General features: G+C 55.4%; 7 protein-coding genes across 7 annotated transcripts; 4 read left to right on the top strand and 3 right to left on the bottom strand.

The window, feature by feature from the left end:
* Positions 1 to 389: 389 nt before the first annotated feature.
* Positions 390 to 2,438, top strand: GMORB2_2589 (uncharacterized protein; the record flags this gene model as incomplete). Its single annotated transcript, XM_035464568.1, has 3 exons — positions 390 to 801; positions 879 to 1,011; positions 1,118 to 2,438. The coding sequence occupies 3 exons, from the start codon at positions 390 to 392 to the stop codon at positions 2,436 to 2,438; spliced, it is 1,866 nt and encodes a 621-aa protein (XP_035319754.1).
* Positions 2,439 to 4,605: 2,167 nt separating this feature from the next.
* On the top strand, positions 4,606 to 6,987 carry GMORB2_2588 (Chromosome segregation ATPase; the record flags this gene model as incomplete). The annotated part of the gene is made up of 2 exons (XM_035464567.1): positions 4,606 to 4,914; positions 5,233 to 6,987. The coding sequence occupies 2 exons, from the start codon at positions 4,606 to 4,608 to the stop codon at positions 6,985 to 6,987; spliced, it is 2,064 nt and encodes a 687-aa protein (XP_035319753.1).
* A 471-nt stretch (positions 6,988 to 7,458) lies between these two features.
* GMORB2_2587 (L-rhamnono-1,4-lactonase) lies at positions 7,459 to 8,808 on the bottom strand (the record flags this gene model as incomplete). Its single annotated transcript, XM_035464566.1, has 2 exons — positions 7,459 to 7,940; positions 8,118 to 8,808. 2 exons carry the CDS (start codon positions 8,806 to 8,808, stop codon positions 7,459 to 7,461), a joined length of 1,173 nt encoding a protein of 390 aa, XP_035319752.1.
* A 1,334-nt stretch (positions 8,809 to 10,142) lies between these two features.
* GMORB2_2586 (GTP-binding protein EsdC) lies at positions 10,143 to 11,084 on the bottom strand (the record flags this gene model as incomplete). Its single annotated transcript, XM_035464565.1, has 1 exon — positions 10,143 to 11,084. One exon carries the CDS (start codon positions 11,082 to 11,084, stop codon positions 10,143 to 10,145), a length of 942 nt encoding a protein of 313 aa, XP_035319751.1.
* Positions 11,085 to 13,670: 2,586 nt separating this feature from the next.
* GMORB2_2585 (uncharacterized protein) lies at positions 13,671 to 14,315 on the top strand (the record flags this gene model as incomplete). Its single annotated transcript, XM_035464564.1, has 1 exon — positions 13,671 to 14,315. The coding sequence occupies one exon, from the start codon at positions 13,671 to 13,673 to the stop codon at positions 14,313 to 14,315; it is 645 nt and encodes a 214-aa protein (XP_035319750.1).
* A 1,299-nt stretch (positions 14,316 to 15,614) lies between these two features.
* GMORB2_2584 (FBOX protein) lies at positions 15,615 to 16,271 on the top strand (the record flags this gene model as incomplete). Its single annotated transcript, XM_035464563.1, has 1 exon — positions 15,615 to 16,271. One exon carries the CDS (start codon positions 15,615 to 15,617, stop codon positions 16,269 to 16,271), a length of 657 nt encoding a protein of 218 aa, XP_035319749.1.
* A 761-nt stretch (positions 16,272 to 17,032) lies between these two features.
* GMORB2_2583 (uncharacterized protein) lies at positions 17,033 to 17,302 on the bottom strand (the record flags this gene model as incomplete). Its single annotated transcript, XM_035464562.1, has 1 exon — positions 17,033 to 17,302. One exon carries the CDS (start codon positions 17,300 to 17,302, stop codon positions 17,033 to 17,035), a length of 270 nt encoding a protein of 89 aa, XP_035319748.1.
* Between the last annotated feature and the right edge of the window lie 1,051 nt (positions 17,303 to 18,353).

Genomic DNA, 18,353 nt, shown 5'->3' with positions numbered 1-18,353 from the left:
CACCTGGACGCGACTCTCTCTCTTACCTTGCCAACACTGTGGACCTGTAGAATTGGTCTCGTGTGTGTCTATTGTCTGGCTACTAGGCAGACATCTCTCCTCTCCTCTCTTGCCCAATCTCTCTCTCTCTCACGGTGTCGTAGCGCTCCGTGCGTATGAATATCGGAGCACTTTCCTCTTCTTACCTCCCGCCTCTCGTTCAGACGCACTCGCATCACTCCTCATTCTCCCCACCAGGCTTAGGCTCTAACGGCTCGCATACTGGGTCCCAGGCCACATCCTTCACCACCACCCGGGCTGCTTCCTCCACCGGGCCCAAGACGCCCTCTCCTACCTTACCCCTCAACGCCATCTCGGGCCCTCCCACCGCGATCGCTCCCTTTGACGCCATGAACCACGGCGGTGCAAGCGAAATGTACTATCCGCCGCACATGTCCGCCGGCCAGCCCCAACAACCCCAGACCGTCACCTCGGGACCCATGAGCCACTACTCTCCCGCCCAGCCGCCCCTGCTGCAGCCCGGCCAGGCCTACTCCAACGGCGGCCCTTCGCCCTACGGACAGTATGGCTACGCCAACGGCATGACGTCACCCTCAGCCGCCGTACCTCAGACCCAGCCTGTCCTGCCTCTGCCCGGCGTCGGCGTCCAGGCTGGAACGGCACTCCACTACTCGTTTGACACGACCGGCCAGCACCCCCCACCGGGGATGAAGCCGCGCGTCACCGCCACCTTGTGGGAGGATGAGGGCAGCCTGTGCTTTCAGGTCGAGGCTCGCGGCATCTGCGTTGCGCGTCGCGAAGGTGAGTTCGACCCCGCCTACCCCAACCCCCCTCCGGCCCGTCTCTATCCCTCGATGGCTGACAATTCAACCCTGCAGACAATCACATGATCAACGGAACGAAGCTGCTCAACGTTGCTGGTATGACGAGAGGCCGGAGAGATGGTATCCTGAAGAGTGAAAAGGTTCGCCATGTTGTCAAGATTGGCCCCATGCACCTCAAAGGCGTCTGGTATGTCGAAAATTCCTCACCACTGCCCAGCTGAGACACGTCATCGCGTGGCATCGCGCTACGTTGAGAGAGAGAGCACGGCACTAACCCGAGACAAACCGAACAGGATCCCCTACGAGCGGGCCCTTGACTTTGCGAACAAGGAGAAGATCACCGAGCTCCTGTACCCTCTGTTTGTCCACAACATCGGTGCCCTCCTCTACCATCCCACCAACCAGAGCCGCACGTCGCAGGTCATGGCCGCTGCTGAGCGTAGGAAGCAGGAGCAGGGCCAGCAGATGCGCACACCTCCCGCCGGCCTCCCCTCGATCCAACACCAGCCTCATCCTCTGGGCCTGCCTGGATCCCAGCCGTCGCTCGCCTCCAACAGCATCGGCCGCCCCCCGCTCGACCGCGCCGCCAGCTTCCCCACGCCTCCGGCCACCGGCGCTTCCGGTGTCATGCCCAACATGCCGAGCAACGAGGGCTTCAACTGGCAGGGTCAGAGCATGAACGGCACCCCTCAGCCGAGCAACCCCATCGCCATGGACGTCAACCTCGGCCACGCCCGCTCCATGCCTACGACGCCCACGACAACCCCTCCCGGCGCCATGCAGCCGTACCCCTCGGCCACCCAGGGCTACGACAACTCGAGGCACATGTACAGCGCGCCCGCCCCTCACCAGTCTCCCTATGCGTCCGCCTCGTCCAACGGCGACCGTATGTACGGACAGCACAACCCGTACCCCAAGCACGACATGGGACCCCCTCCCTCGAGCCGTCCCGCCGGCTCCGCCCCTCCCAGCGAGCACGACCCCAAGGCCCCAAACGGCCTCTTGGGATCTGACCATGCCCACCAGCACCCGCAGGCCGCCGACGAGGACGGCGAGCAGGAGCACGACGCCGAGTACACGCACGACAGCGGCGCGTACGACAGCAGCCGACCCTACAGCTACACAGCCCCCGGCGTCGGCGCCCTCACCGGCGACGCCGCCAACGTCGACCCCGGCATGACGGCCTCGCCCAGCCACGCTCCCGCCTCTGGCGGCCGTGCCACCCCCCGCACACAGCCCTACTACCCGCACACGTCGGCCTACGGTGCCTCGCCCCGCGTCCAGCAGCCTTCCGCCTACTATAACGGTGTCGGGAGCGACCGCCCCGTGACGAACGGAGCGGCCGGTGGTGACGTTTACGGCCAGCACACCGACATGAGCGGTGGTCTTGCCAACGGTTACGCCCCCCAGCCACCGCTGTCCAACGGCTCGGTCAGTTCCGGGATCAAGAGGGGCCGTGACGGCGACGACGAGCTCCCCCGCCCGATGGGAGAGCTCCCCGGAATGGGAGACATCAAGCGCCGCAAGACGGTCGACTCGATGCCCGCGCCGCCCTTTGACTCTATGGGCGGACGCCCGGCCCCCCCGATCGGAGGCGGTGAGCCTAGGCGATGAGCGCGAATACGTTGACACGCACGGGAGAGTACGTCTGACGGGTCACGGTCGACGAGTTTTCGACACCATCACCCTTCCAACTATTCCCTCCCCTTGACCGTACCATCTGTTGGTCACGTTTGTCATCTATCCATCGCCTGATTTCTTTTTCGTCTTTTCGTCTTTTCTGCAAGCTTCATCGACACCGCGACGTTTTGTGATGCGCCACACACCAGCACAGGAATTTTTTCTAACGACTTTACCGACTCCATGTCTTTCCGAAAAAAAAATGTTGCTTTTATTGTTGATGGGTTTACATGGCCTCACGAAGTTCACGCAGTCTTTTTTCTGCACGCACCGCATATTTTTTTTTTCCTGCGACGCAACGCACGCAACGGAAGCATGACGAGAGCAACGCGACACACATGGTGCACAAGAGAAGCACGGTGCGGAACACGCCAAAAAAAGAACTCCGAGGCGAACCACGGCATGCTTCTCCCTTTACCTGTTAATGTCCTCCAGGGTTCAAGGGGAGGAGATGCTGTGGTATCTGATGCCTTGCCAATCATTTTATTTCCATTATTGTCTAACCTAAATAACGCCACTCCAATCTTGGAAGGAGAGAAACACCAAAACCTCTCTTCTTCTTTCTCTTTCTTCTCCGACATCCTTATTCTCTTCTACCTTACACCTCTTTGAAACGAGAACATGTCTTTTTTCTTCTTTTTTTCTCATTTTTAAAGATTTTCTTTTTTCTTTGGAGAAAAAATTAAAAGGGCCGGGGCGGGAGGCGGATATCATGTTGCCAATTTGGCTGTATCCATTTTTTGATATCTTCTCTTTTTTTTTTCTTTTTTTTTCATTCTTGGTTTGATTTTTCATTTTTTTTCTCCTTGGTTTGTTCCCTGTGTGCCTCTTCTATTTTCTCATTGATGACGACCTTACGACCTTACTTAGTATTCCTCTTCTCTTTTTCTTCTTCAAACCAAAAAAACCTCATTTATCCATTTTACAACTTTCCATTCCCTCTCTTGAGAGTTGGGGCGAGACAATTGACTTTTTTTTTTCTTTTTTTTCGCATGAAAGTGTTCAAAATCTGAGCGTTGCCGACAAAAGAAGAAGAGGAACACGATTTCTTGTTTGTGTGCGTTGATAAACCCCCAAGGTTTTTTGGGAGCACAATTTACGACTTCACGAAGGATCTATTAAATAAAAGACTGATGTTGTGAGATCTTTGTCAGATCTTTGCGGGCGGGGGGTTTCCCATCCACCCTCTCTCTCTCTCTTCCTAAAGCCGTGTTCAACCATGCCGAGTTTGTTGACCGCCGTACATGTAATCTGCAGACCAGGATGAAAAACAGATGTGAGGTTATCGGATTGACCTGTTCGCATTAGGGGCGACTGACAGAGCAAGGAGGACCCCGGTAGGGCCGCCGGAAGCAATTGAACAAGTAGAATTGAATTCATTCTCAGATAGGAGCGAGCGAAGCGAGGGGAACACCCGGAGGAGGCAATTCGTAGTGCAAGTAAAAGTGTTGTTATCTTCAGAGGGCGAGCGAAGCGAGAACGACCCCCGCGGTAGGGCCGCCGGAGGCAGAGTAAAGAAGCCGGCGTATATAAAGAGACGTGAAGCTACCTGCAGATCACTGTAATAGCACTGGTAGCAGAGGATGGTTCAGAGTCCATCAATCAGTACGGCAGTTGTTGTCGACTTGGGACTTGAGGCTTGGGAGGGGACCCATAATTCAACTTCTGCCCCTTGGATGGTGCAGCATTGGTGGGCAGCACGGTTACCACACCAACGGCTCACGTATCAAAACAATCATGCATAGGTAACATAGACAATATCACACGGTTCTCGTCTCTCTTCTTCCTTCCAAACTAAAGCAAACAACTCTACCAAATACACACACACACACACCCACACTCCAAACACGCAAACCCCTTTCTTCCCCTTCTTCTCTTCCCGCCACGGATAAAGGGCGACGTATATGACGTTGACGTTTGATGACATTGACGTTTGATGACACTGACGTTTGATGACACTGACGTTTGATGACATTGACTCTTGATGACATTGACGTTTGATGGCATTGACGCTTGACTTTTTTTTTGACGACAAACAGAGGGAACGCAAGAGGCGATATATATGAAAGAAAGAGTCCCCACACAGACAGTGATGGCCAAAATGACGTCTCCCCTATCATCATCTGCTAGCGCCGCGCTCAACTCGTCCACGAGCAAGAAGCGTCGAAGCGAGGAGTACGAAGTAGAGGCATTCACCACCATGTCATCGAGGGATATCCACAACAGCGACGAGAGCGACAGTTCGTCGCCCTTTGTTTCCTATGTTAACAACAACAACAACAACAACACCACAACCACCGCCAACAACAACAATAACAACAACAACAACAACGAGGAGGAGGAGTCCGCTCCTGCTTCTTTTGCTGCTGCCGCACCCACGATGACGAGCAACGGTAACGGCAACGACCACGTGAACCAAGAAAACGTCCCTCCGCGCTCCAGGTCGACGGCTAGACACTCGCGCGTCCTGTCGGGCACAGAACTCTCGCCGCTCAAGATCCTCAGCGAGCCGAACCAGCAGCAGATGCACCGACGCACCACGCCCTCGACCATCCAGGAGGAGAATGGGCAGCAGAACAGCAGCAGCAGCAGCAGCCTCAACAGGACCAGCAGCACGAGCAGCAACGCCAGCAGCGGCGTGGCCCGCGGCGGATCGCCACGCAAGATGATGTCCCCCGAGAAGCGGTTCCCCATCAAGATCAGCAACACCGTCGTGGAGGAGGGGCAGCCCGAGAGGACGAACGGCGCGGCGACGGCACGGAAGATGGGTCTCGACCAAGCCGTCAGAGAGAATCACGGCCTCAGACATGCCATCGAGATCTTCGAGGACGAAGACAGCATCATGGAGAGGCATCAGCACACAGTGGAGAAGCAGCATCAGCAGCAAGGACGCCAAGACATGGACGGACAGGAGGAGGAGGAGGAGCGAGGTGGACCGGACGACACAATGGTCAGCACCTTCAGCACCTTCTCCGCCGTGCCGGACATGACGATGCTGGCCAAGCTCAGCTCCCCCGTCAAGGAGGGCGAGGATTTCCGACGCAGCAGCAGCCGGACCAAGGGCGGCGGGTCGACGAGGGAGTCGGCGGGCAACCTGCTGGATTTTACCGAGCAGCTGCGCAACTCGAGCCCGATGCGATCGCCAGCCAAGGGCAGCGCCACACCTAGCGGCGGTGCAGCCGGCAGCAGACGCGTGAGCAATCTCATCGACTTTGACATCCCACCCATGCCGACGCCGCGCAGCGTCCCCACCATCTCGGCCCGGGAGCTCGAGTCGCTCAAGTCTAGCTTCCTGTCCGAGATCAGCTCGCTGAGGGCCAGCCTGAGCGGCAAGGAGGCCGAGGTGACGTCGCTCAAGGAGGCTGTCGGCGACGCGGAGAAGCGCGTGAGCGCGTCGCTCCAGCTGCTGCGCGAGGAGCAGCTGGCACGGGAGGGCCTCGAGGCCTCGCGGCGGGACTGGGAGGCGCGCGGACGCGAGATGGAGGCCCTCCTGGGCAAGGCGCGCGAGGAGATCGTCACGGGAGAGGTCGAGAGGGAGAGGCTGGAGATGAAGCTGGACGAGAGTGTGAAGAGGCGCGAGGCGGCTGAGATGCTCCACCAGGAGGCCGAGAGTAAGATGGCCGGCATGAGGGCGGGTAGGGATTCCGCTTCAGCCTCGGCCTCGCATCAGCATCAGCACCACCAGCAGAAGGCGCTGCCCAACCCGGAGGCCACGAACCGCGAGGTCGAGGTCGCCGTCGAGCGGGTGGCCCGCGAGCTGCATGGCCTGTACAAGAGCAAGCACGAGACAAAGGTCACGGCGCTCAAGAAGTCGTACGAGTCGCGCTGGCAGAAGAAGGTCAACGAGCTGGAGGCGCGCATCGAGAACCTCACGGTCGAGAACGAGAGGATACGCGCCGACCTCTCGGCCGCTTCCGAGAAATCGACCTCGGCCCCGTCCATGGCAAACAGCGGCTCCGCCGCCTCGGATGAGAAGATCAGGGCCCAGGCTGTCCGGGACAGCGCCTCGGTCAAGGAGCTCACGGCCGACGTGCAGCGCCTCGAGGCCATACTGTGCACCGTCCAGCGCGACAACGACCATCTCCGCTCCATGCTGGAGACGGAGCGCGTAGAGAAGGGCGAGCTGGTCCAGCTGGCAGAGGAGATGATGAGTATGCAACAGCAGCAGGTTGTCGAGCAGCAGCAGCAGCAGCAGCAGCAGCAGCAGCAGCCACCTACACCTCAACGTCAGCGTCAGCAGCAGCACCAGCAGTACCAGCACCAGCACCCCGATGCGCCGGCCGCCAAGACGCCCAAGCGTAGTCACACTGCTACGGCTGGGGCGAACCGCGCTTCCGGCCTGCGTGCTCCCGGGTCGGCGATCCGTCCACCCATGGGGTCCAGGACACCTGGAGGCGGCCTTCCTAGACCGGGAGTTGCTCGGAGTGGAATCATGAGTTCTATTGAGAAGATGGGGAATTACAGGGGGAGGGGTGGGGACTGATGCCCTTTTCTCTGTTCCTCTCTTTCCTCTCTCTCTTTTTTTTTTCTTATAAGGGAAAGATTTTTCTCTTCTTCTATATAGAGAGCCTTGTCTGCGGTCTCTTTTTCTTGTTTCTTTCCCCCTTGATTTCTTTTGGAAAAAAAATATGAGTGGTGGATTGGCAAGCGATGAATGAAATGTCGGCATCATGATGGCGCTTTCTTTTCGGTAGTTTTTTTCTTCTTCCTTTTTTCCCCCTCCCCCCCCTTTTTTTTGTTTTTTGTTTTTTTTTGTTTTCTTGTATTTATTTTTATCATCATTTTATGTTAATCATGAATCATGTTGGCTTATTGTCAGATACTATTATTGCCAGGTAATACCGCCAGGACCATATATCGTCAGGACTATATCATCAGGGTAATTGAGATTGGTATATTGCTGTAACGAAAAAGGATGCTCCAACGGAAGGGTACTGTAGACACGTATAAAGACCTAAAGTCGGTATGCCTTCTTGGCCGTACCGCCAAATACCATGGCCCTCTCCTCGTCCGTCATAGAGCCCATCCAGCACATCTTCTCTACGACGTCACGCCAGCGACCCCAGGCGTCAGGGTCGGCGGTGCTGCCGTTGCCGGCGCCGACAACCTTCTTCCCGGTCTCCTCGTCCTGACCCTCCTCTGCCTTGACGGCGGCGGCGGCGATGCCCCCGAGAGTACAGACTGGCCAGTCGCTGCCGAACATGATGCGGTCAGGGCCGAAGGTGGCCAGGACGATGCCCAGCCAGCCGAGGGTGCTCTGGAAGATGTGCAGGGGCGTCTGGGTGCGCAGGGAGACGGGCATCTCGGAGAAGGCGCCCGACAGCTTCATATAGGTGTTTGAGCATTTCCCCAGTGTGTAGATTGTCGTCCGCCAGGCGTGGAAGGATGGGTCCGATGTGATGTTGTAGATTGTCAAGTCTGGTTTGCAGAGGTGGTCTGTGAGGTGAAGGAGGAGAAGAAAGAAGTAGAGTTAGTACATGGGGGGGGGGGGGGGGGTTGGGTTCAAGTGAAAAGAAGTAAGAAAAAAAGAAAATCCTCCTTCGCCCCCCCCTCAAAAAGAAGAAGAAAGAAGGAGAAAGGATGGATGAAAAGGAAAAAAAAAAAAAAACATACTAATGATGAGAGTCACCTTGTCCTCCTCAGGTACACCGTCATGAGCCTTCTCAATCATGGAGACCATCTCCTCCAGCTGCCTCTTTCCCCTCCGGTGGTGATCGACGCCGACTTCGAAGACGAAACGCCTCCGACCCAGGAGCCTGAGCGACTCGATAAAGCCGGGCTCCAGCATCGTGCCCGCCGGCTTGTCCTGGACGAGGTACCTGAACCCCTTGACCTTGGGCCAGGCCTCCTCGCCCGCCACCTCCCTGACTCGGTCGATGTACCTCTCCATCACGGCCGGACCGGAAGGCAGGGGAGCCCAGGGGACGAGACCGAGACATTCCGGATCCTTCCTGCCCTCGCTCCCGTCCTCTCGGTTCTGGTCCCCACCCGGGGAGGAGCCGTCGGAATAGTCCCCCAGAGCAGCCCTGCGCATCATGCCCACCTCCCTCAGGGGGAGCTCCCAGCCGGATCCGTCGGCCGCGCCGCTCTCGAGGTCGAACCTCCGGTCGCTCTCGACCAGGACGTACCCCAGGAGGGAAGGGGCTGAGTGCGTAGCCTCCCTGAACTCCTGGATGTAGTGCTCCCCCGGGGCGTCCGGGTCCGAACCGTCGCGCCAGCCGTACTCTGACAGCGAGTTGGACGGCCACAGGTGGATGTGGGAGTCGATGATGGGGAGGATGACCTGTCCTTCTTGGTCCGACATTTTCCTCTTCTTCTTCTTCTTTTGATTTGTGGGAGGGTGAGGGGTCGTTCCGTTTTCGTTATTTCGTTCCTTTCGATTCTTTCGTTTGATCTCTTCTATCTCTCCTTCTCCTTCTTCTTCTTTTTTTTTCTAGTTTTGGTTCTTGCTTCGTCAATCGTCTTGTCTTCAATTTTTTGGTCTTGACTTTCTTTGAAAGAAACAGAAAGAAGAGAAGAGGTCGGTGTGCTGTGCTGTACAGGTCTGCTCTACTCTACTTTCCTGCAGTAGCTTGCCTTTTGCCCCTCCCCCTCTCAGGGGACTGAGACTGGTGGGGGGGGGGGGGGGGGGGGGGGGGCTGGCAGCTCTCATGTGGGGGATGAGACAACTATGCCCACACTGTAACGCAGCCCACCCGTCGCCAACTATGCAACCGAGACACCGACACCCATCTACGCGTTGCTCAAGTTTTGATAGACTGCTTTCATCGACTGTCTACCTTTTTGTTGAGAAAGGATGGTTTTTATCTACATGACACCCATCTACAGTTTCATCGTGTTGGTGCAGAAAGAAATGCAGTAAATGGTTGAATTGTTACTGCGTAATAGGTCCCATGAAAGGGCATCATCATCAGAACAGTCATCCTCCGAGCTCTTTTTATATGACAAAGGAGACAAGATATGCGAGCTAAAAAGAACCCGAACTGACTTCGAATCTAACGTGAGTCCCAAACGGAGAGCGTGGCATTCCTCTTCTCGCAACCACGGTTGAAAAAGAATGTGCTCCAACTTGTCTTGTTCCCTCCATCTGGAGGAATGGGCAATCCCAAACCACCCTTCAACACCGTTTTTTTTTTTTTTGAAAATCTTTTTTAAATCTTTTTTTTATTCGTATGGTTTTTAATAGGCTTGTTTCATCCTATATTCACCATAAAAACGTTGGGAGGACGCAAACGACTTACTAGGGCATGGTATGCCCCGAGTCGTAGTGTCAGCCCAATCGACAAAGCGACGCGCGCTGCCTGAACGGCTGGAACGTAGCTCTTCCAAGGCCAGCTTGGCGTGCCGTCTCGGCAGCGCGCAGTGGAGGGGAGCCGAGGGAGGGGAGAGGGGGGGATCTGGCTCTTCCATGAAGTCTAAATGAACGACTCTCTTGTTCTTTTCCCTTGTCCTATAATCTTTCTCATCTCCGAAACAGAAGGGGAGAGTAGGAGGACAGCAAGCATGGAACGAATAGGAATTGAGGGAAGGAAGGAAGAGCTGGGGTCTGATGAAACCAGCTCGTTGGAAGGCTTGGGGGAAAGAAAGGAATAGGTGGGCGGGGGAGGAGATTCTCTTCAGACGTGACAACAGGACCATTTAGGAGACAATGATACCGTTCCTGCGGCTGCCGCCGCGGGCCTCGACGGGTTCCTCGTCCTCAGACTCGCTGATGATGCTGGAGCAGTCTGAGCTGTCGTCGCTGTAGGCGCAGCGGGAGCCGCCGCAGTCGAGCTTGACGCGCTCGCCCTTGCGGGTGATGCCGTAGCGCTCGCAGGTGCACGAGCTGCACTCCGAGTTGGGGGTGCTGTAGCCGGACATGGACGAGTTGGGCGACGAGCTGGAGATGCGCGAAGACAGTGACGAGCCGGACGAGGACACAGGCGAGGTGCTGAAGTCGGTGTCGATGCCATCCTCGTCGTCGATGCCGGCGCGGTTGAAGCGGGAAGTCATCTCGGCAATCTCATCGTCGTCACACATGTCAGAGTTGAGGATGTATTGGGTCGCGTGGGGGGACATGGGCTTAGGAGCCTGGATCTGAGAGATGGACAGGGGGCGGCCCTTGGGGATGTCGAGGGACAGGGACTCCCTACCGCTGCGCGACGAGCGGGAAGACGACTTGGACGACGAGGACTTGGAGCTGTCCTTGGAGGAGTGGCGCGAGGAGCTCTTGCTGCTCGACTTGGAAGACGAGGACGACTTGGAGGAGGACTTGGATGACGACGACGACTTGGAAGAAGACTCTGAGGGGACGTCGAGGATGTTGAGCTCACGGCCAGTGGTGGGCTCGACGGTGGAGCTGACGCTGGGGTTGTGGGCGACGTGGTAGCCGTCGATGATGTAGTAGTACCAGTAGCGCTGGCCAGGCTCGAGGGTCGAGTTCTGGAAGCGGAAGGTGCCCTTCCAGGAGCCCGACTTCGACGAAGTCTTGTCCTTGGCGAGAGGAAGCTGAGAAGAGTATCCGTCCCAGGAGCCGAGAAGGTGGACGGTCTTGACTCCGGAGGAGACGCGGAGGGAGAACGAAAGCTGAGTGGCCGACATTTTTCCTTTTTGTGTGTTGATTTCTTTCCTTTTTTATGTTTCTTCTTTCCTGTATACCTCTGAGGGTAATTCTATGCTGCAGATGCTGGGAGAGTGTAGTGTTGGTTGTCGAGACTTGTGTGTAAAGGGACCGGCCCTGATCAGTGAATGAAATGTGCAGGCGAGCAAGTGGAATCCACGGATTCGTTATTAGGAGGAGAGGAGGGAATTATTAGAGTGTGTAAATGCGTATAAAAAAAAAGAGATGTATAAAAAAATGAATCGTCTCTAAAGCTGACCGGCAACTTTAGTGGGTTGGTTGATGGTGAGAAAAGGTCGAAGACGTTAGAGACGGGAAGTATTAAGAAGAGAATTAGAGACCAGCTCTATGGAAAAACAAAAAGACACACTAGGGGAGTAACGGAAAACGTGGAAACAAAGTTGAAGAGCTTGCTGAAGAAAGAAAGAGGGAAGAAGAAGAAGAATGGAGAGGGGGAACCGGCCGGTATAAGAGCGGCCAACAACATGTAGGGCGGCCCATGGACGAGGTCCGTGGACATGACTGAAGGACGGGCGACCAGGGTGGGTATGGTCTGGCGGAGTGAGTGAGTGGAACAGATACTACAGATCGACAGCTATGAAAAGAAAAACGGCAGCATAGCTGGGGACATGGGCGTCGTGGAGTCAGCATCCGAAGCAAGAACCGATAGACCTTAGTGGCGAGGGTCGAGCCAATGGGCAGAGCGGGGTGGTCGATGATGGTGCTGAGAGAGGCACAAGTCACACTGCAGAGACCCGCACAAACATGTGTGGATGGACAGACCGGGCGGTTAATGTCTAGGCCGAATGGCTGGGCGCGGTGCAGCACCCATCATGACGGATGGCATGGGTGAGGTTGACGATGCGGCGTCTATTCATCTCACGTCATTGGCCTGCAGTTTCGACCGCATCAGCCCTGCCGCCAATCAAGTCGCGCCGTAACCACACCTCTTGCCGTTCCATATAGCGTACATGAGCACATAGCCTGGGTGGATCATGGATGTTTTGTTTTTTTTTGTTTCCTGTCTTGAGGGACAAAAGAACCTTGGACTCGTCGATGGAGAAATGATTCATGAATCATGAATCGATGTTGTCGTGGAGTGGTGGACCGTTGATGTTTATATGCTGGTGTTGATATTGTCAAATGGAGATTCCAAAAATCTCGAAGAGTCGACTCTGACAAACCGGTCCGTCATGGTGAAAGGTTTAGCTGATGATGTACCTTCTTCTTTAGACCGTCATCAACCCGTTCATTGTTAGCAGTCGCGCGAATTTCCCATCTTCAGTTCTGCTGGCCATGTCCCTTTTACCCGTACGAATAGATTCCCCCCAGTATAGATAGATGCCAGTGCGGGGCTTCACTTGTGCATCTCTGCTCACCATGGTAAGGATTTCCCGACAGATTGTCTGTCGACAGCATGGTTCTGGAACCGGATATTTCCTCACGCAAGGCATCGTATCTCTCGTTTTTTTCTTTCTTACTGCATGCCGACGACGGTGGGGTCACACGGGTAGCATCCCGGCGGTGGTGATGATGGTGGTGGTGGTGGTGGTGGTGGTGGTGGTGGCCGTCGTGCTCGCGTTTGGCGGTATTTGTTCCCTGCTTTTCGCTTTCTGGACCCTGCCTCTCTCTATCGGGTAACAATACTAGCTGTAGCCAGCTGGCTCTTCTAGGTACCGCCATGTTCGTGTGTGGGTGCACATGATGACATCTGAGCGCGGGAGGTTCCCGTAGCCGCCCTGATCACCCCATTGTCGTGCATGAGAGACACAGGACTCCCAATCAGAATGAAAGACGGCGCGTCCGACGCTTCTGCAGATGGCTGCTAGGCACTCCACGACGCAGCATTGCACCTTGTGAGCCTTGGTCGCACTCGTACGAGTACATGAGATACGCAGTAGTCACAACCAGCCCTGGTGGGTACGTGGCCATTGTGCGTGCGGGTGTCGATGATGGCAAGATCCATGCATGCAGCTACGCGAGGGAGAGGGGAAGGAGAAAGCTAGAGAAAGGAGGTCTAAGCGAGTGGGAAGGAGGAATGATAGATGCACCTGCCTTTTGCAACAGAGGCGGACCAACAGTCGGCCGACCACGCTGAGAGCATGAACAGTATTACGGCTACCTGAGTAGTTCTACATGAGTCGATTGATGGATTCGCTACGAGCACGAATAAATACGTTTGGCATCATCGTCATCATCATCATCTCTCTCTCTCTCTCTCTCTCTCTCGCTTCTTCTTTCATGACCACAAGCCAGGGAGTTTATTGTTGTTGTAGCATACCGTGTGTTGGTCGTAATAGACAGCCGGTGGTTGGTTGCTCCAGATCACGTGAGCACCCGTCTTGCACGGACGCGTCCGGGCTGAGATGAAATTCAGCGTCACGTTCACGATGTATGTAGAGGAGGAAGGAGGTGCTTAGTCGTCTTCTGTAGTCTTTCTCGCCGTGGATCAACCAGGCTCCAGGATATTGTACAGCATACAGGCAGTCATGTACACCCGTCAGCATCCTCTATAGTGACCTTCCCAATCGCCAACCTTTTCCCTCTACGACAGCACAGCATACATGATGACCACCTCAGCCGACAGAGTAGACCAAGGTCTGATAGCCCAGGTGACAGACTACGTCAAAGAGTACATGTCGCACTACGACGGCTCGCACGACTTCAACCACATCCTCCGCGTGCTCAGGCTATCGCACCAGCTGCACGCCGCGTCGGTCGACGCCTCGTCCCTGTCTCGCGACGTCGTCACGCTGTCCGCGCTGCTCCACGACGTCGGCGACAGGAAGTACCTCAGACCGGGGGAGGATGCCGACCGTCTCGTCCACGACGTCCTCGTGTCTCTCGGCGCTCCCGAGGACCTGGCCCGCCGCGTCCAGACTATCTGCCTGGGCGTCAGCTACTCGAGCGAGGTGCGCGACCCAGCCCGCGTGACGGCCCTGATAGCCGAGCACCCTGAGCTGGCGGTCGTGCAGGATGCCGACCGTCTGGACGCCATCGGCGCCGTGGGCGTGGGTCGGTGCTTCGCCTTCGGCGGGGCCAAGGGCCGCGACCTGCAGTCTAGCATGGATCATTTCGAGGAGAAGCTCGTCCGGATAGAGGGCATGATGAAGACGGATGCGGGGAGGGTCATGGCACGCGAGCGCACGCGGAGAATACGGCTCATGCAGGAGTGGTGGAGGGAGGAGACGGATATTCATGATACTGCCTGACTTTCCCTCCCCCCTCTCTTGTTCGGGAAAGAAGATGGAAGGGAAATGACGGTGGGATAGATGGTAAGCCCTGCACCACATTACCCGAGGGCTGGCATTGCCGTTCAAGTCTCTCGAGTCAGCGTATACGCCAGGGTTAGCATGACCAGCTTGATCGGCAGGCTCAACCATACGCTTCTTTTCAGCGGTAAAGCAATGGCGCTGCCTATAATCTCCCTGGTCATCGCTGAAGCAGACGAGCAAGGTTTCCGTTTCTCTTTGGGTCGGTATCACGGTACGGACGGAATAGACACAGATCAGGATCGAGCAACATTTCTGTCCTAGCTGTATGATACGGTCTGAGCGGAGGCATAAACGTATATAAGGCTGACTTGGAGCAAAAGAAAAAAAAAAAGCCCTCGTTCATGTCGTAAATTGACCACTTACACGATATCTCGCCTTTAACCATCGTGAAGGATTGAAATATCCATCCACATGCACATCCCGAATCCATCCCGGCCCGTTCTGTGCTGCCCAACGGTGTACCCAACGGTGTGCCGGGACGAGATCTAGCTAGCCCGGACAGCACCTCGGGATTACCCGAAGCAAAGGAGGACAAGACGGCTTTTCTTGTCTTTTCTTTCTTCTTCCCCCCCCCCCCAATTTACTCTTCTCTCTTCTGTCTCCTGCTTCTTCTCCTGTCTCTATAATGTTTTAAATCTTATTACTATAATATGAAAAAGAGAAATGCACCCGAATCTCTAGTAAAGTCAGTCCGTGCCCATATTATATTGGAACCCAACTGGAGCTGACGGTCAAGGGATCCGCCAACTCAGCTTACATATGGCTAACTATTCTTTCCTAATCGGGCGAATGTTTAACCAATGGCTACTGGAACTGTTACATTCTCCAGCCTTGCTGATCCAGATCGCCTACGACATACAGCATAATCATGTTGGAACGCGGAATCTGACAGCCGTCCCTTCGCTCCCTCCCTCCCTCCCTTTTCTTCCTTCTAGCGGTAGTAGCAGTATCAGCAGCGACAATAGCAGTTGGTACAAAGGGGCGGGGGGCCCATGTCGGTCATCTCACGCCGTGTGCTAGCATGTTAGTCTTAGCGCGCGGGATAAGAACCCTGAGGGACGAACGTCAGCCATCATCTACGGCCTCATCTCTCCCGACCTCTCGTCATTCTACCATCTTCTATCTTTCCAAACCAGAGAATCTTGGTGATTCGAAGAGTGGAAAGCAAAGCCATCAAGGGTGAACAAGCAGAGGAGACAGGAAAGGGGGGGAGAGAAAAAAAATCACATAGTTAACATGGACACTCTACCCATGGAACTCCTAGCAGAGGTCCTCGCCCACGTCCCCTCGTCGACCCGCAGATCAACCCGCCTCACCTGCCGCTCCTTCTGGCGCGCCACACCCCTCAAGGCCGACTACGCCATCCTAGCCAGCTTCGTCGACCCGGCCGTCGCCCAGGCCACCGTCGAGGCCACGGCTGCCGACGTCAGATGCCGATCCCACGCCATATGGTCGCCGCGGTGCAGGGTGCCGCCCTCCCTGGTCGTCCCCGAGGGCTTCCTCCTGGCCCTGTACGCTGCTCTGTCCGGGAGGCGATGGGCCGGAGCTGGACCTAGACCGCACAGCGACGGCCGCCACGTGATTGGCGAGGACGAGACGATATCGGCGGATGCCATGGCCAGGGACCTCGGTCGAGACGACGTCACAGAGGATAACGTCCGCCAGGCCATGTTCCGGTACACACTCTATCTCAGCTACCTGGGCGACGGGGGCAGGGCGCTCCTGGATAGATATGTGCATCTGCGGATGGCCTGCGGGCCGAGCAAGGGCGCCGTGAAGGAGGAGAAGCAGAGCCCGCCGACGCAGGCGTCGCAGAAGAAGACGCCGTTGACGCAGGAGAGGTCGATCACGATGGAGACGAAATTGGGTCGCGACGCCCTCGGGGCAGCATGACCGCTGCCGAGTGCGGGGGCTATATATTCTGGTGGGAGGGAACAGCACCACAATGAGTAAGGCGAGGTCGTGGTGGACGGGGTGGTGTGACCGAATCCGGCTGCTTAGACAGAGCTTTTGCGGGCCGAGACGTGCGTGGTTTCATTCCCGAAACTGCCATCGTATACATACTGCAGGGACAGAGGGGGTGAAGTCGGGGGACTGGAAATCATCTGAGGGGGAGAATGGCTAATTGTAGATATGGTGACGGGTAATATTTCTCGCATGACGGGATCATGAATTATTGCATGATGGCGTTGGACATGGTCTGCCTAATAGAATAGATGCGTGTCTGCTTTGAGATGATGAGAATCCCACGGGTTCAGAAAAGAGAGACGTTATATATGGTATATAAAGAGAAGAAGAAAAAAAACCCCTAGCAAGGGAGTATCCGAAGAACAAAATGAATGAATGTAACCCAACTCCCGCGATGGCTGTGCCTTTTTTTTTTCTGCCATGCCCGTTGTGACCTCCCGAACAAAAAAAAAAAAAAAACTCGTGCAAAAAAATACATAAACCCAATGGTTATAAAAAGAAAAACGCCAAAAAAAAAAGAACCAGTCTTATTCCACCATGTTGCGCGTTGTATATAGCGTTATGCTGAAGAGAATTGTATGTGTAGCGCGTTTTGTTCTATGTGCGGTCGAGAGAAGAGAAGAGGTGTGAAGGGGAGAGAGGGAAGGAGGGCGATGTAGCGAGGGAGAGGGAGGAGCGTTCTCCCCCTAGAGAAGGTAAAAGGCGGCAACACCGGCGGCGACGAGGGCCAGACCGCTGGCACGGTTCATGTCGGCTCCGGCAGTGGGGGGGATGGTAGAGCCTGTCCCGGTGGCAGTGGGAACCGTGGGGACCCTGTTTATAGGGGCGGTGGGGCCGGCCCTGGTGGCGTTGGTGCCGGCGAGGGGGGTGAAGATGGGTGTGGGGGTTGTGGTGTTCTGGGCGGAGGCCTGGGAGAAGACGGCGGCGGCGGCGACGAGGACGGTGGAGAACTTCATGATATCTTGCTGTCGATGTTGTTGCTGTCGGTGTTGTCGGTGTTGTCGCTGTCGAGAAGGTGCCTTGGTAGTAGTGGAGGCAGTAGTAGCAGTGGTTCTTGTCGTTGTCGTTGTCGTTGTCGATAGAGAGGTATAGAGAGAGAGAGAGAGATGGAAAAGAGTCTTCTGAATGCGTGTAGTTGTATGCGATGTATATAACCTCTTATATAGCCAAGATGTAATGTGCTCTATGATGACGACAGAGGAAAAGAAAAAAGAACAGGAGTCAGATTGGGGAGGTCGAATTCTTCTTATAACCGGGATCGTAAACCCCTGACAATACGGAGTTTGGAGACAGGCCTCCCGAGAGTGTGGGAAAAGTGGCGCATGTCTTTTCGGGGGAGGGGCAGAGCAGAGAGGCAGACGGATGAGAAACATGAACGGTCACGGCTGTTGGAAGTCTGAGAAGTGATGACGACGGATCTGTCCCAGACTCGTAGACCGTAGCACTGCCTGCTGCTACTTATTTCTTGTTATAGAAATGGAGTGCGACGATGGTGGAGTTGTCAAGAGATATTGCAGGCAAGTTTATGCCTGGGGGTTTTTTTTTTTTTTCAATTTTTTTTTTTTTTTACATGTAAAATTGTGGGGATGGATGTGCGTGTGTGCGTGAGTCGTGACTATGGTGAGGCGCAATACGAAGGAGATTTTTCCACCATTACTCTATACGGTAATGATCGAGCATTATCGGCCATTGCGAAAAAAAAAAAAAGAAGAGAAGAGAAAGGACAGTTGATTGATCTCCCGTCTCATGAGCATCATCTATCGTATTCATCCGTTCCTGTGCCTGCCTGTAGAGCTCAACAGCTGACCCGATAAAGATGTATTCTTAGAATACTCTCCTCTTCCTTTGCCTCCCTTTCTTTACCTCTCTCCCCCGGGAATATTGTCATCCGGTACTTGGGCTGTGATGCTGCAGACTACTCGCCTCCGTGGATAAGAATAGATGACTGCGCAGCACTACAGGTTTCCAAAGATACTTTCCAAGTTTGAGATCCCCCCCCCCCCCCCC

The sequence above is a fragment of the Geosmithia morbida genome (genome assembly GCF_012550715.1).
Source record: "Geosmithia morbida isolate 1262 chromosome Unknown scaffold_13, whole genome shotgun sequence".
In the NCBI taxonomy this organism is placed as follows: Eukaryota; Fungi; Ascomycota; class Sordariomycetes; order Hypocreales; family Bionectriaceae; genus Geosmithia; species Geosmithia morbida.
This window is presented reverse-complemented; position numbering and strand designations above follow the sequence as displayed.